This window comes from Grampus griseus (genome assembly GCF_964374135.1).
Source record: "Grampus griseus genome assembly, chromosome: 14".
NCBI lineage: Eukaryota > Metazoa > Chordata > Mammalia > Artiodactyla > Delphinidae > Grampus > Grampus griseus.
This window is the reverse complement of record NC_139008.1, coordinates 38,958,759-38,974,350: the sequence shown is the minus strand read 5'-3', so window position 1 is coordinate 38,974,350 and position 15,592 is coordinate 38,958,759. Positions and strand designations below refer to the sequence as shown.

The window sequence follows — 15,592 nt, the reverse complement described above, 5'->3', positions numbered from 1 at the left end:
GCGACGGGCGACTGCGGAGGGCGCCACTTGCACTTTCCCCGCCCCATTAGAATCGTGTTCGTTGCTTATCAATTTGTGGGAGCGCTTTACACTTTCAGGACTCAGTCCATCCGTCCAGTGCGTGGGTCGATGACGTCAAGCCCGGGCCCACAGCCTCTTGCTCCCACCTCTTGCTCCCAAACATCGGTACACTACGAGGAACCGAAAACCCCAAACCACGCAGCCGCGCCGGCGCCTGCCTTTATAACAAGGCGGCGAGGGGCGGGGCCAGCGTGCAGCGCGACGTGATGACGTCAGGCCGAACGGGGGGCGGGGCGAGGGCGGTGGCGTGCGCTCCGGTACCTCGGGTGCTTTCTCGTCGTCCGCCTAGGCTGCGTCCCCCTCAGCGTACACCTCCGCGTCGTCCTCCTCATCAGGGTCTTCTTCCTCCTCCTCCTCCTCAGGGTCTCCTTCTCGGCGTCCCCCTCCTCGGCGTCCTCTCCCCGCTCTCCCCCTCGACTTCCCTCGGCCGCCCGCCGCCGCCATGGGCCCGCGCCCGCCGCGCCGCCGGGCCGAGGACAGCTGAGGCGCGGCGCGAAGATGGGCGAGGGCGAAGCAGGGCCCGAGCGCCAGCCCGAGCAGTCCGGGCGCCCCGCGCGCGCCCGCCCGCGCCGCCGCGGGGATGCCCGCGCCCGCCGCCGCGCCCTGAGCGCCTTTGTCTGCCGCCCGCGCCGCCCGCCGCACCACTGGCCTCGCGGGCCCGCGCCGCGGCTGGGGTCGCGCCCATGAAGATGGACCCGAGCTGGCCGGCCTCCCCAGCGGGCGGCCCGGGCCCAGACCCAGAGCCCGGTGGGCCCGGAGCGCCCGCCGCCCCCGCCCCGCGCCCTGGGCTCGGCCCGCAGGACCTCGCGGCCGGCGCGGATGCTGGGCGAGCTCCGGGGCGGGAGCGGCAGCCGCAGCGCTCGAGCCGGGACTCCGACCCCGACCCGCCGCTGCCGGAACTCGGCCCGCTCTTTTCCTGGATGACGGAGCAGGAGGGTGACGGCCCCCCGCACAGCGCGTCTGGCCGCGCGCAGGACTTCAGCCGCAGCCATCACCTGAGGGGCGAGGTCGACTTCTTTCCTTCCTTCGCGTCCCCCGCGGTGGGCGAGCCGGCCCTGGAGCTGGGTCCCGGGGACCCGGACCGGCCCTCGGACTTTAGCCAGACCTGCCCCCTAACAAGCGAGCCCGCGGGGTGTCCGGAGGACGGCCCCCGCCTCCGAGCCGTATTCGATGCCCTGGACGGGGATGGGGACGGCTTCGTCCGCATCGAAGACTTCGTCCAGTTCGCCACCGTCTATGGGGCAGAACAGGTAACTCGCAGCGTGGCAGACGGGCCCCGCGCGGTGTTCGCGGAGTGCCGGTTACGCGTTCTCTTTTGATTCAGTTCTTCTACTCTCATCTCTGGTTGAATTTCGCTGAAGCACCTCTTCCCCCTTTAAAGAGGTTCTATTCCCGGGAGTCAGTTTCTTTCCCTGCCATCCCAAGCCACACAAGCTTATCTCTCCTAAATTGAGAGATGCTCCTGGCGTGGGGACATGCCCCTAGGCTGCCGAATAAAAGTGCCCCGTGGATGGAGAAGTGCCAGCGGTTCCCCCAACTGAGGGCCCAGGTCTGGTTTGGCTGAAGTAATTCACTTCTTTGGTCTGCAAAGGACAGGCTGCACTTGGATGCTTAAGATCATGTTAATCTATTTTGAGCGCAGTTACTTTACTGTGTGTGTTTGGCTTATGTTTTAGGTAGATTCGTTGTTGGGGAAACAGTGAACGTGAAAAACGGTCATTTCCATACCTTTTGCGCGGAAGGGAAAGGGATGAACCCCAGAGGGACGGGAATGAGCCTAAGAGCACAGCGGTGAATACAAACTCGAGCAGAACTCCATCAGGGCCATCTCCACTCTTGTAGGACAGGTGAGGTGCTGGACAGGTGACGGGAATGCACAGGGCAATGGCAGGAGTCCTGTGCAGCTCCCAGGGCTGCGGCTGCTCTGGGAGAAGGTGGGCCTCAAGATCCAGGTCTTCCTCCATCTCAGCACTTATGAAAGTTTATGTGGAGACAGCAGCAGGGCTGTGTATGTTCTGCTGTTAACCCAAATAGACATCAAATAGGTTACTGGTGTTCATTTTTAAATATTTTACTTAGTAGTGGGAAATCACAAAAGGTTGATCTGCTAGTTTCTGTATTTTATTGACTTTTCATACATGTGGGTATTTGTTAAGTGGGTGTTCAGGTACATATGCATGTTTAAGCCAAGAGGTAAAATTGACATCCTGCTATTTAGGGTGTCTGCCATAACATTAAGAACCTTTATAAAGGATCTGTGTGCCCCCAGAGTATTCACAGTGTCCATTGAGCTGTCATGTAAAGAACTGGGTCGTCCTGAGTCAGGGCTCCTTGTTGAGTTTTCAGCGTGGGCATGTCCCGGTGGGGCATCCTGAATGTTGGCGTCTAGGTCAGTGTGAGCTCCTGTTTAGCTCTGGGTTGAAGACATTGCTCAGGACAGGTCTTCCATCTCAGTGTAATGGGCAGAGAGAGAGATACGTGACTGACAGTTTCCTGTATGGTTAGTATGGATTGTGATTGCTGGTCTAAGTTTTATTTATTTATTTTTTTAATAAATTTTAAAATATTTTATTTATTTATTTTTGGCTGCTTTGGGTCTTTGTTGCTGCACGCGGGCTTTCTCTAGTTGTGGTGAGCGGGGGCTACTCTTCGTTGCAGTGTGCATGCTTCTCATTGCGGTGGCTTCTCTTGTTGGGGAGCACGGGCTCTAGGCACGTGGGTTTCAGTAGTTGTGGCACGTGGGCTCAGCAGTTGTGGCTCGTGGGCTCTAGAGCACAGGTTCAGTAGTTGTGGCGCACAGGGTTAGTTGCTCCACAGTGTGTGGGATCTTCCCGGACCAGGGATTGAACCTGTGTCCCCTGAATTGGCAGGTGGATTCTTAACCACTGCGCCACCAGGGAAGTCCTGGTCTAAGTTTTTTTTATGCTTTTCCTTCTTGTCCCTCGGCTGGAGAGCACCTTGGGTATCCTTGGTTGTTTCTCATTAGTGTGATGTGTCTTCTCTGCAAACATTCCCTTCCTCATTACACCAATCAAGAATGTTAAGAAAGTGGCACATTTGTTCTTCTTTACCATAATCTGACTCTTAATAGAGTGCCTTATAGCTTATATGAGGCTCATTTATGTTTTCACTGGATCATCAACCTTTCTCTGAGGTAGTAGGAGGCAGAAGGGATTCATCCCACTTTACAGGTAAGAAACTAGAGGCCCAAAAAGGTTAAGTTACTTTCCAAGGCCTCACAGATTGTCAATGCAATAACAGGGACTACACCTAGGTCTTCTGGGCTCATAATGTTTAGGTGGCTCTCAACTTCCTAGGTTTGGCGCCCCTAAATAATCCCATAAAGTTTCATCTTATTGACTTAATAAAACCATTTTCATTTGAGAACCACCTTTTGTTGTATCATTCTTAGTGATCACAGTGGGAAAAAATTGGGGTTGTTATTTGGGGCTGAGCTTTTTCTAAATACAAAGTAGAAATGAGTCAACATTCTTTGTTCTGGTAGCCCCTGGTGGAATTTTAAATTTGGGGGTAAGGCCAGGATGACTCAGGATTTGGTGGGGATGGGCAAGTGAGGGAGATCTCTTGTGACGTTGCCCCTTCTGTCTGCTGTCCCAGACTTCTCAGGAAGAAGCAGTGTTGGATGTGATCTAAGTACCAGACTTGCACAGGTTTCCTGGGATGGTGGAGGAGAGCTCTTGTTTTGAAGCAGATAATTAACAGTGTAGCAAAAGGTTAATTTTTGTGTCTGTGTAAGGTTTGCTAGCCTTTATTATGACTCAATCTTGCTTTTCCAAGTCCAATGTCAGAATACATTATAGAGGAGCAAAGAGAAGAAATATTCCTTGATAGTGAAATAATTTAGAGAAAAGTGAAGAATTATACCTCATGATAAATATTTTTAATTTTTTAAAATGAAAAGTATTGAACATACATAAGAGTAGAGAGCATAGTTTAGTGAAACACTCTACCTGCCCCCAAGCCATTGCAGTTTCCCAAAGTCTTGGTTCATTTGTGAACTCCCTACTCCCCACCCCCAGATTACTTTTGAAGCACATACCTGACATATCATTTCACCCATAAATATTTCAGTATGTATCTCTAAAAGATAAGAATTCTTTTTTAAACATTTATGATTTTTTTTTAACTGTAGGAACAGTTTGGATAAGCTGGATAACAGCAATAAAGACCATAAGTTGCTGTACTTTCCACCTTGAGATTTCAAAATAGTGAGTTCATGAGTCTCTTAGGCTGGTCACATTACTGTCCTTGATGATCGCAACTCAATTATCTTGATTATTGTCAAATTTTCAAAGGTAGCACTTTCAGTATCTTTTAAGTAATCTGTTTATGAAGGAAGTGTTTTAAATTATTTAAGTGGATTATCTGAATTTTTAATAGAAGCAGTTCCCATTCATAATACAGATGGCTTTTGTGTCCCTCTTTCTTTAGCAATGTCATGGTGTGTTTGGCTCTCATTACCTCATCTGGTGATAGATCAGGTGTGGTGTAATAGAACACAGTGTTGGCAGGAATTGAAAGGGGAAAGAAGACTACAGCGGAGCTCTCTGGTTGTATTTTCTTGACCAGGAATTTATAGTCAAATGTGCCCAGGCACTAGTTCTGAAGTTGCAATAGGTTATCTTTAAGGCCTTGACTATCTATGAAGATTCCTCGTTGACGTGACCCCTTTGTACTGAGAGGACTGATGCTTTTGTAGTCATCACCAACTTATCATAAAGCAGAAATTGTAAAATAAACTGTGAGAGTATTGTGAGAAGGATTCATTTCTTTTGGTGTTATTTTTCAAAGGAATTAATTATAATTGTAAAGGTTATTTTCACAGTATAGCACTCACTTAAGCATTTACATTTTAACAGTCACGGGTCCTTTCCAGAAAGCCCTGCACGTTGGAGCCGTGAATGCCCTTCAGTAACCTTGTGGGCCCTGTCCATCCTCCTCAGCACTTGCAAAAGGAGGCTGCTGGAGGAGGTGTCAATGCAGAGAAGGTCTCCCTGCTTTTCATTCCTTTCCATTCCTCTGCTGGTGGGCAGTTGGAACTCCCTGGGGACGTTTGGCCACACCTTTTAGTTGCTTCAGTTTCCTTTACAGTTTCTGTCCTAGTCTTGGGTTTGCGTGTGTGTGTGTGTGTGTGTGTGTGTGAGAGAGAGAGAGAGAGAGAGAGAGAGAGAATGAGTGTGCGTGCGGGAGCAGGTGCACGTGAGAGCTGGTAGTGTGTGTGTGTCTGGGTCTGTGTGTCGGAGGAATTGCTAAAAGGCAGATGACGTCCCTTTCTGTGCTTGGATCCCAGGCAATTTTGTTAGTGTCTTAAAAAATGTCTTTTTCATAGTATAAAAGTAACGCATGCTTATTATTTTTAAAAACTGGAAAATACAGAGTTATAAAATATAAAACAAAAAATGACCAATAATCCCACTATCACAAGAAAAACAGCATTAGCATTTTTGTGCATTTCCTTCCAGATTTTTTTGTATACACACACACATAACTGTATAGAAGTACACAATTGAGGTCGTATTGGGTAGAAGCTAAATTATTTTTATAGATGTTTATTGTTTATTTTCTATTATTATTTTTAAATGTTTATTTATTTATTTGACTCTTCCTGGTCTTAGTTGCGGCATGGGGGACCTTCGTTGCAGCACGTGGGTTCTTTTAGTTGCAGTGTGCAGAATCTTTAGTTGCAGCATGCGAACTGTTAGTTGCGGCATGTGGGATCTAGTTCCCTGCCCAGGGATCAAACCCAGGCCCCCTGCATTGGGAGCACGGAGTCTTAGCCGTTGGAACACCAGGGAAGTCCCAGATGTTCATTGTTTAAAAAAATAGAAGTAACACCAGTAAGCAAAATATAAAAATAAGAATCACCTATAATCCACCATCCAGAGATAACTATTTAAGTATTTAATGTGTAAATTAAAATATATGTAATAATGCTTCATTGTCCAAAAATGGTATAATTCCATGTCTGTTGTTTTGAACCTGCTTTTTGACCTGTTTTTTAAAATTGAAGATCTCAGATGTATACATTCGTCCCTCTGTATGGAGGGTAGGATTGGTTTCAGGACTTAGCCCCCTTGGATACCAAAATCCATGGATGCTCTAGTTGCTTATACATAATGGTGTGATATTTGCATATAACCTATATACATCCTCCCATATACTTTATTATTTTTTGTTCTATAATATTTTTTATTGAAATATTGTTGATTTACAATGTTCTGTTGATTTTTTTGGTTTTATCATTTTTTCCTCCTATATGCTTTAAATCATCTGTTTTACTTATAATATTTAATACAATGTAAATGCTGCATAAACAGTTGTAAATACAGTGTGAATGTTAGGTAAATAGTTGACAGCAGGTGGCAAGTTCAAGTTTTGCTTTTTGGAACTTTCTGGAATTTCTTTCCCCCAATTTTTTTGGCCACTCTGCACAGCATGTGGGATCTTAGGTCCCCGACCAGGGGTTGAATCCATACCCCCTGCAGTGGAAGTGTGGGGCATTAATTTAACTTCCCTGGACCACCAGGGAAGTCCCCCCAGCCCCAGCCCCCAAAATGTTTTTGATCCTTGGTTGAATCTGTGGATGTGGAACCCACAGATACGGAGGGCCAGCTGTACTTTAATGGAAGCCTAAGGCTTACTTGTCCTCAGGGAGATTCAGAGTCATGTGGGATTATTCCAGTGTAGGATCTAACATTTAGGAAGAATTAAATTCCATGTGGACTACACAGATCACATTGTAAAGGGCACCAAGTTAGGGGTTGCTTCCTTTTCAAACACTTGTTTCGTTTAAATTCTGGGCACAGGGTCTAAACATTAATTATAATAAAAATATCAGACAAAAGGGTTAGGCACCCACTGAAGACTGTTTAGGTGGCCATTGAAAGTACTTTTATGATAACTGCAACGTCTCCAGTGTAGCCTAGATTATCACTTCTGATATAAGTGAATAGTCGTATATAAATTCATTGTATGTATACCACGATTTTAACTGGGTAAAAGTTATCCATGTGAAAATAAAAGTCTTGAAGGAAGTATTAAAAATTATTTTTCGGGGCTTCCCTGGTGGCATAAGTGGTTACAAATCTGCCTGCCAGTGCGGGGGACACGGGTTAAAGCCCTGGTCTGGGAAGATCCCACATGCTGCGGAGCAACTAGGCCCGTGCACCACAACTACTGAGCCTGTGCTCTAGGGCCCGTGAGCCACAACTACTGAGCTTGCGTGCTACAACTACTGAAGCCCATGTGCTGCAACTACTGAAGCTTGTGTGCCTAGAGCCCACACTCCGCAACAAGGGAGGCCACTGCAATGAGAAGCCTGTGCACCACAACGAAGAGTAGCCCCCGCTTGCCGCAACTAGAGAAAGCCCGCACGCAGCAACGAAGACCCAGTGCAGCCAAAAATAAATAAAATAAATAAATGTATTCTAAAAAATTATTTTCCGTTGTGTGGGTGCGTGTGGTGGAAATGGGGTGGTTTTATTTGAAGTATTGGCCAAATTTTTATTATGTTACTCATTTTAATTATTTTGAAAAGTAGTGCCTGTACATATACCATAAATTTCAAACAGTATAAAAAGGAATCTAGTAAAAAATTTCATTGTCATCTTTAGAAATAAAAAATGTAAATAAACCCGAAAGACAAAATATTTACATGTTTTACTTCGACTCTGTTAAGGTTTTAGTTCAATATACAAAATACATCTAAAGAAACTCAGATTTTCTAGTAAACTTAAAAACTGCATAGAACGTTGAATTAGCATGTTCAGATGCTTATTGAAGATGGAATTTTAATTTTAAAAATTTATTTTTAAAATTTATTTATTTATTTTTGGCTAAGTTGGGTCTTTGTTGCTGCGCGTGGGCTTTCTCTAGTTGTGGCGAGCGGGGGCCACTCCCCGTTGTGGCGTGCAGGCCTCTCGTTGCTGTGGCTTCTCTTGACGCGGAGCACGGGCTCTAGGCGCGCGGGCCTCAGTAGCTGTGTCTCAGGGGCTCGAGAGCACAGACTCAGTAGTTGTGGCACGCAGACTCAGTAGTTGTGGCTCACGGACCCAGTTGCTCCACAGCACGTGGGATCTTCCCAGACCAGGGCTCGAACCTGTGTCCCCTGCATTGGCAGGCGGACTCCCAAACACTGCACCACTAGGGAAGCCCTTTAATTTTTATTGATATTTGGAGAAATGCGTATGAGAAAATGCCTGTAATTTTTGAAGGTTGGCATTTAGCTTTCATCAGCATCTAACGTAAGTAAGAACTTCCTGGTGAAAAGAATTGCACTGATTGCATTGGAAGTTTCAAAAGCTTTTGAGATTAGTCGATTAGTATAAATGGATTCAGTATCATGGTTAGGGAGAAAAAGAAATTTTTTCAGTAGGTACATTTTGTTTTTTCTGTCTAAATATTTAATACTTGTTTTGGCAAGTTGGTATTACTCTGGTTACAGTCTTGTGGTGGTGTGTTTTTCGTAAGTTTCAAAACCAGAGCTAATGTTGAGCCAGTGTCCTGTCTGTGCTGATGGATCAGCTGTCCCGGCTCCTTGTCTGTAAACCTCTTGCTGGGCAAGCTGAACCTTGGGCTGAGAGCAGCAAGCCTGGAATGGGTGCTGCCCCCTTTCAGCAGGGACATATTGTGGGCAGGGTGTCCTGGATGGCTGCTCTAAATATGACACAAACCAGAGAGCCAATAACATTTTAGTATTATTAGCTGTAAATTACTTGAAGTAGTGTCACGATGCATATTAAGTCCTTTTGCATACAGTGTCTGTATGTCTGTTATTTGGGATTTCTAAAATCCCAGGTATTTTTAGCTATTTTCTTGAAGTCCCAGCTATTTTTTAAAGACCCATGTCTTCAGAAGGATTTAAGGATATATAACTCCTGTAATTCTAGTTTGTTAAATGACCTACTTTGCTTTTTCTTTTGTTGGATAATTTTTAAAAGCATTTACAAAAGTTTTAGAGCCTTCTGTGCCCACAGGTAAATAGTCCTGCTGTAGTCAGAAGTGAGCTTGCCTGTTCATATCCCTGTTTTGAGCTAGGGCTCCATGGTGTTGGGACCTCACCCAACCTCACCTCATCCATGGTGTGGATGTCAGAGGCTTTAATGATCCATTGTTCTTTTTTATTTCACATACTTTACTCTGATTTTTCTTTAAGCGAGTTTAACCAGCTTAAAGCCTAAAATTCCGGTTATGAATGATGTGGTAGCACCTGTTGGCTGAGTCTGTTGGCAGGTGGTTTATGTGTTTGGACCAGAGGCATTGTTCAGGACTCTAAAGGCCTTTATTGCCATAAATCACTGGGTCAGTAAACAGAACAGTGGCTTAGCATTTTACTGTCACTAGCAATCCAAGGATGTTTTATAAACCTTTTTGTTTAGATTAAGCTTCCTGCCAGTGAACTGATTAATCATATATATTTTAATTTTTTAATTTTGAATTTTTTAATTAAAATTTTTTATTGAAGTATAGTTGATTAACAATGTGTTAATTTTTTCTGTACAGCGAAGTGACTCAGTTTTGTATATATATTTATATTCCTTTTCATATTCTTTTCAGTTATGGTTTGTCACAGGATATTGAATATAGTTCCCTGTGCCATGCAGTAGGACCTTGTTGTTTATATATTTGACAAGTTAATTGGTAATTTTGGGCTTCCCTGGTGGTGCGGTGGATAGGAGTCCGTCTGCCAATGCAGGGGACATGGGTTCGATCCCTGGTCCGGGAAGATCCCACATGCCGCGGAGCAGCTAGGCCCGTGCGCCACAACTACTGAGCCTGCGCTCTAGAGCCCGAATGCCACAACTACCGAAGCCTGCGTGCTTAATTAAAGCCTGTGCTCTGCAACAAGAGAAGCCCCCACTCCCCGCAACTAGAGAAAGCCTGCGTGCAGCAACGAAGACCCAACACAGCCAAAAAACATTTTTTTAAATGGTAATTTTAATTTTACTCATAGATTACTTGAGCCACAATAAAAGTAAATAAAAATTTACACTGATTAGAGAGATTAGCATTTCCTTTGAAAGCCTACTAAAGTAACTTTAAAAACTTCAACCAGTGAGAATATTTTTCTCACTTGACAAACAGATGAGGATGGTTCGAAGGTGTGAGTTGCGGGAGAGATCTGATCAGAGGATGGCTGGCCTCCTGGCTCTGCCAGAGTTGATGGCTGGCTCTGTGTTAGGTCCATCCTGGAGCTCCTGACCACGCCCGCACAGGAGCACAGGTCTTCATCTGGGAGAAGCGGGAGGCACAGCCAGCCCAGGGCACCTCTTTGGCCCCAGTGTTCTGGAGTAGGAGCTCTCAATAAGATTTTTTAAAAACATGTGAATCACAGATGATATAAAAACTCTTAAAAGTCAAAAGGAGGGCTTCCCTGGTGGCGCCGTGGTTGAGAGTCCGCCTGCCGATGCAGGGGACGCGGGTTCGTGCCCCGGTCCGGGAGGATCCCACATGCCGTGGAGCGGCTGCGCCCGTTAGCCGTGGCCGCTGAGCCTGCGCGTCCGGAGCCTGTGCTTCGCAACAGGAAAGGCCACAACAGTGAGAGGCCCGCGTACTGCAAACAAACAAACAAACAATAAATAAATAAAATCAATTAAAAAAAAAAAGTCAAAAGGAAAAGAGACCAAAGCTGATAGAAAAATGAACAAGAGATATGAAGACATTGCACAGAAGATACACAAATGGCCCTTAAATATATGAAAAGATGCTCAGCTTCGCTTATGATAAAAGAAATGCAAATTAAAATCGCTGAGATAGCATTTCTCACTCTTGGCATATATGTAAAAGCTTGAACACATTCTCTTGGTGACCTTTTGGGAAACAGGCATGCTCTTGTATTGCTGTGGGAGTGCAGGGTGGTACAGTCCTCTTGGAGGGGAGCTTGGCATTATCTGTGTGTGCATTTACCCTCAGCTTCACAGTCCCACTTCCAGTCATTTACCCTGAGGATATACCTCCCCAGGTGCGAAACACCAGATGCATGGGGTTATTCATTGCAGCATTATTTGTGATATAAAAATGGAAACAACCTAGATGTCCACCCAGGATGAGTGAACCAAGGTACATCAACTTAACTTAGAACTGTACAGCTGCAAAAATAAAAAAGGAAGATTTCTATGAACTGGTAAGAGTTATTTCTAAGATGTATTAAGTGAAAAAAGAAAGTATTGATACAAATTAATATGCATACTATGTGGTAGGAAAGAATGGGTGCTTATATGAGGCCTGCTAGAGTAAACAATGGGGATAGAAAGTAGAATTGTGGGTGCCGGGGGAGGGGGATTAGTGTTTGATAGGTAGAGTTTCAGTTGAGGAAGATGAAGAAGTGCCAGAGATGGATAATCGTGATGGTTGTACAACAGTGTGAATGTACTTAATGCCACAGAGCTGTATACTTAAAAATGGTTAATTTACCCCAACTTAAAAAAGAAGAAGAGGAAAAAAAAAAAAAAAGATCTGAGGTCCAGAACACTGAGTGATGGACTTCAGTCTTCAGTTCAGAGGAGGAGGAACTGACAGGAAGAAGAAGGACCCTCCTGGCCCCCAGAGCAGGCTCTTCTCCTAACCTACCCTCTCAGCCTCTAGTCTGATCCTCAACCCGTCCGAGGTTTCCATAGTCAGAGGCTCTAGGACAGGGCCTGACTGAAAAGAAAAGAAGGGAGAAAGTGTGAAATAAGAAAGAAGAGGAAGTAAGAATATGTGTATATTGTAAGTCAAGTATACTTCAATAGAAAAAAATTTTGAGTATATATATCTGCTTCTCTTTGCAAAAAGAAACATAGGAAGGATAGACTAGAAACTAATTAAAATAACTTATCCAAGTAGGTGAGGGCAAGTGGTAAGGGATCTGGATGGAAGTGAAACTTATCCGAGTATGCCTTTTTATATAATTTTGACTTTTTGAACCATGCAGATATTCTGCATATTCAAAAAGTAAAGCAACAATGATAGAAAAAAAGACTAATATTGAATTCAAATAGAAACAGGTGAACCTAGAAGTATATTGAATTAATAACATAACCATATAAGAAAGAGTAATTCCAGTTACACACACAGTACTCTGTATTCCTTTAGTGGGATATATTCAGAAGAAAAAAAGAACTACAGAGAAATATACTACAGAGTAGGTTTGTTGTTGATAGATCAGAGTAGTAGTTCTGAACTGACTTTGGCCATATTTTAGGATAAAATGAGCACATGTACTGGTGTTGGGAACCAGAGTTCCCTGGGAGGAAGGAGATGAAATGTGAAGAAGAGGTGAGGAAGGACCCTGCTGTCTGGTGATTTAAATCGGAGGTATGAGTATGAATACATGATTAACAAATATTCCTAACCCTGTTTTCTGAGAGAGTCTAGGGGCAATGATACCCCAGTAGCACTGAGTACACCTAGTCCCCAGATTTTGGTTGCCAAATACCATTTTCCACTAAAGGAATCAGGGATCCTTGGAGAAATGACGTATTCCAGGTTCTGGGCAGAGAAAATTCAATGTGAGCCTGGATTATCTTGTACCAGAAAGCAAGGAAGTGTTCAAAAATTGATGGGGACATGCCAAAAAAAAGAGAGCAGCTTGAATGGGTTCCTAATGGGCAAATCTGGGGCATTTTGAGCACAAAAAAGAATAACGATCATGGATACATTGAATTTAAAAAGTCCATGGCACAGAGAATAAAAATCACTCATAGTGATACTCCAAAGGGGGTGCATGGGGCTTCTTATAGACAAATGCCAGTTAAGGTAGAAAGTCGGAAAGATTTAGACAATCAGTATTTTGCAACCACCAAGGTAATAATTGATTCAGGCAAGGATCATCAGTGGTTGTCAAAAAACGTGGTTTAAACATTTTGTTGGTGGCAGGGACGGCAGGATACTCACACAGTCTAAAGTGTCTTTCCAGTGATGATTGATTACAAAGGGAAAAGATCTCTTTACATTGGAGAAGTCTGGTGGATTCCGCCTTGAGCACGTGATCAAACTCAGACTCTCTGGTAGTGGACAGACTATGCCCCTCCATGGGATGCAGTGGGAGGGACAACATTCTTGCCAAAAATGTTTGACCTGAGTCAAGTAATGAGAAAAAAGTCAGACACATGCTGTAGGGCATCTACAGGACAGCTGCTTGGACTCCTCAAATATGAGTGTTGTGGAACTTCCCTGGTGGTCCAGTGGATAAGACTCTGCGCTCCCAATGCAGGGGCCCCAGGTTCTATCCCTGGTCGGGGAACTAGATCCCACATACATGCCACACTAAGAAGTCCACATGCCGCAACTAAAGATCCTGAGTGCTGCAACTAAGACCTGGTGCAGGGCTTCCCTGGTGGCACAGTGGTTAAGAATCCACCTGCCAATGCAGGGGACACGGGTTCAAGCCCTGGTCTGGGAAGATCCCACATGCCGCGGAGCAACTAAGCCCATATGCCACATCTACTGAGTCTGTGCTTTAGAGCCCGTGAGCCTAGAGCCCATGCTCCGCAACAAGAGAAGCCACCACAATGAGAAGCCCGCACATAGCACAAAGAGCAGTGCAGCCATAAATAAATAAATAATGACCTGGTGCAGCCTAAATAAATAAATAAATATTAAAAAAAACCCTCATATAATAAAATATCAGTGTCGTAAAAAGGGTCGGACACGTAGATTGAAGAAGACTAAAGAATCATGACCACTAAGGCCTGGCCCTTGACTGGATGCTGGATTAAAAGAAAACAAAACTACAAAGGCCATTATTGGGATGGTTGGGAAATTTTGAGTATAGATGGAACACTTGATAATAACCGTGTTAAATTCCTTGTGGGTCATAATACTGTTGTCATTATGTAGGGGGGTCTTGTTCCTAGGAAATACATGCTGGAAGGGTTAGAGAGGTATCAGGACGTCTGTGGTTTACTTTCAGCAGTCCCACAGGAAAAGCACGTGTGTGGAAAGAGACTTATAGCAAATGTGGAAAGACGTTAGTCATTGCTGACTCTAGGGGAGGGATGTAGGTGTTTCTTGTGTTCCTCGAACTTTTTCAGTGAGCTTGACGTATTTAAAAATAAAAAGGAAAAATACAATATGGGAAGTTCATTGATGTAATCTACACTACATCTTGTACGGAATGTTAGGTTGTGTGGCTTTTATCAATCTTAAAAACAACCAACAAAAAGAAACAAAAAACTCCTTTATTCCCAAACAAGTGAAAGGAATGTTACACCTATGCACCCAGGTTTTCCTTCTTATTGACTCAGTGCCCCGTCTAGCATTGTTGGTTCATCGAGTACACAAGGTATGCAGTGACCCCTCTCTTTGACACAGGGGTTGAAATGGGAAATTAAAACTCCTCTTAAACTAGGAATAGCTTGTGATAAAACCATATTCTTATTTATCAGGAGATTCTGCTCCCCCAAGGGGCGTGAATATCTTGTTCAGCCCAGAGTCTCACTGAGAAGGGAATTTAGAGAGAGCCCCTTTCCTCTCTCTGGTGACAGTACTCAAATGGGATAAACCCATACTTGAACAAATGTGTGAAAGGACCTTAGAAATGCTTAGGGAGCTAAAAATAACTTCTTGTTTCAGGGCAACTTCATGTATTTTATGCTTTGTGTTTTGTCATGAAAATGGCTGGGTGCTGCTGTGGAGCGTGTACATACACATACCTTAAGTGTATATGGCGGGTGTTGCACATTGCGGTCCTGAGGTTCGTTCACTGTGGGTTTTAGATATCAACAGAGTGCAGCAGAATGGACTTGTGTGGGGTTGGTTTAAGCCACAAAGATCCTGTCGTCACTGCTAGTGATGTAGAAAGCCTTTAAAGATTGTACAGTGTAGGGCTTCCCCGGTGGCGCAGTGGTTGAGAGTCCGCCTGCTGATGTAGGGGACACGGGTTCGTGCCCCGGTCCGGGAAGATCCCACATGCCACGGAGTGGCTGGGCCCGTGAGCCATGGCCGCTGAGCCTGCGTGTCCGGAGCCTGTGCTCTGCAACAGGAGAGGCCACAACAGTGAGAGGCCTGCATACCGCCAAAAACAACAACAACAAAAAAGATGGTACAGTATATATTGTGACCTTTGGGTGATGGGCAGGAGACTCCTTGTGTATGTAGGTTGTCAATGCCTTAGACCACTGATTCATCAACTTTTTATCTCAGACTCCTGTACATTGTTCAGTGTCGTTAAGTACCAAAGAGCCTTCGTTTATGTGGGTTATTTCTGTTGGTCTCTGCTGTATTAGAAAGTAAAACTAAAAACATCTTTTTTTTTTTTGCTGTGTGGTGCGGCATGTGGGAATCTTACTTCCCTGACCAGGGATCGAACCTGTGCCCCCTGCTTTGGGAGCGTGGAATCTTAACCACTGGACCACCAGGGAAGTCCCTAAAGTATCTTTTTATTAGTTCATTAAAAAATAATCTATCACATGTTAACATTAATGGCATATTTTTGAAAAATAACTGTTTTCTAAAATAGCGAGAGGAGAGGCATTATTTTACATTTTGGCAAGTGTCTTAAATGTCTGGC

General features: G+C 44.7%; 1 protein-coding gene across 3 annotated transcripts in view; it reads left to right on the top strand.

Moving 5' to 3' along the window:
* Positions 1-764: 764 nt before the first annotated feature.
* Positions 765-15,592, top strand: part of RAB11FIP3 (RAB11 family interacting protein 3) — a gene marked incomplete at its 5' end in the record, with an annotated part of 79,037 nt that continues 64,209 nt past the window's right edge. For all 3 annotated transcript variants that reach the window (XM_082669596.1, XM_082669595.1, XM_082669594.1), the window contains one exon: positions 765-1,331. In XM_082669596.1, the coding sequence (XP_082525722.1) occupies positions 765-1,331 (567 nt within the window). The remainder of the gene's footprint in view (positions 1,332-15,592) is intronic.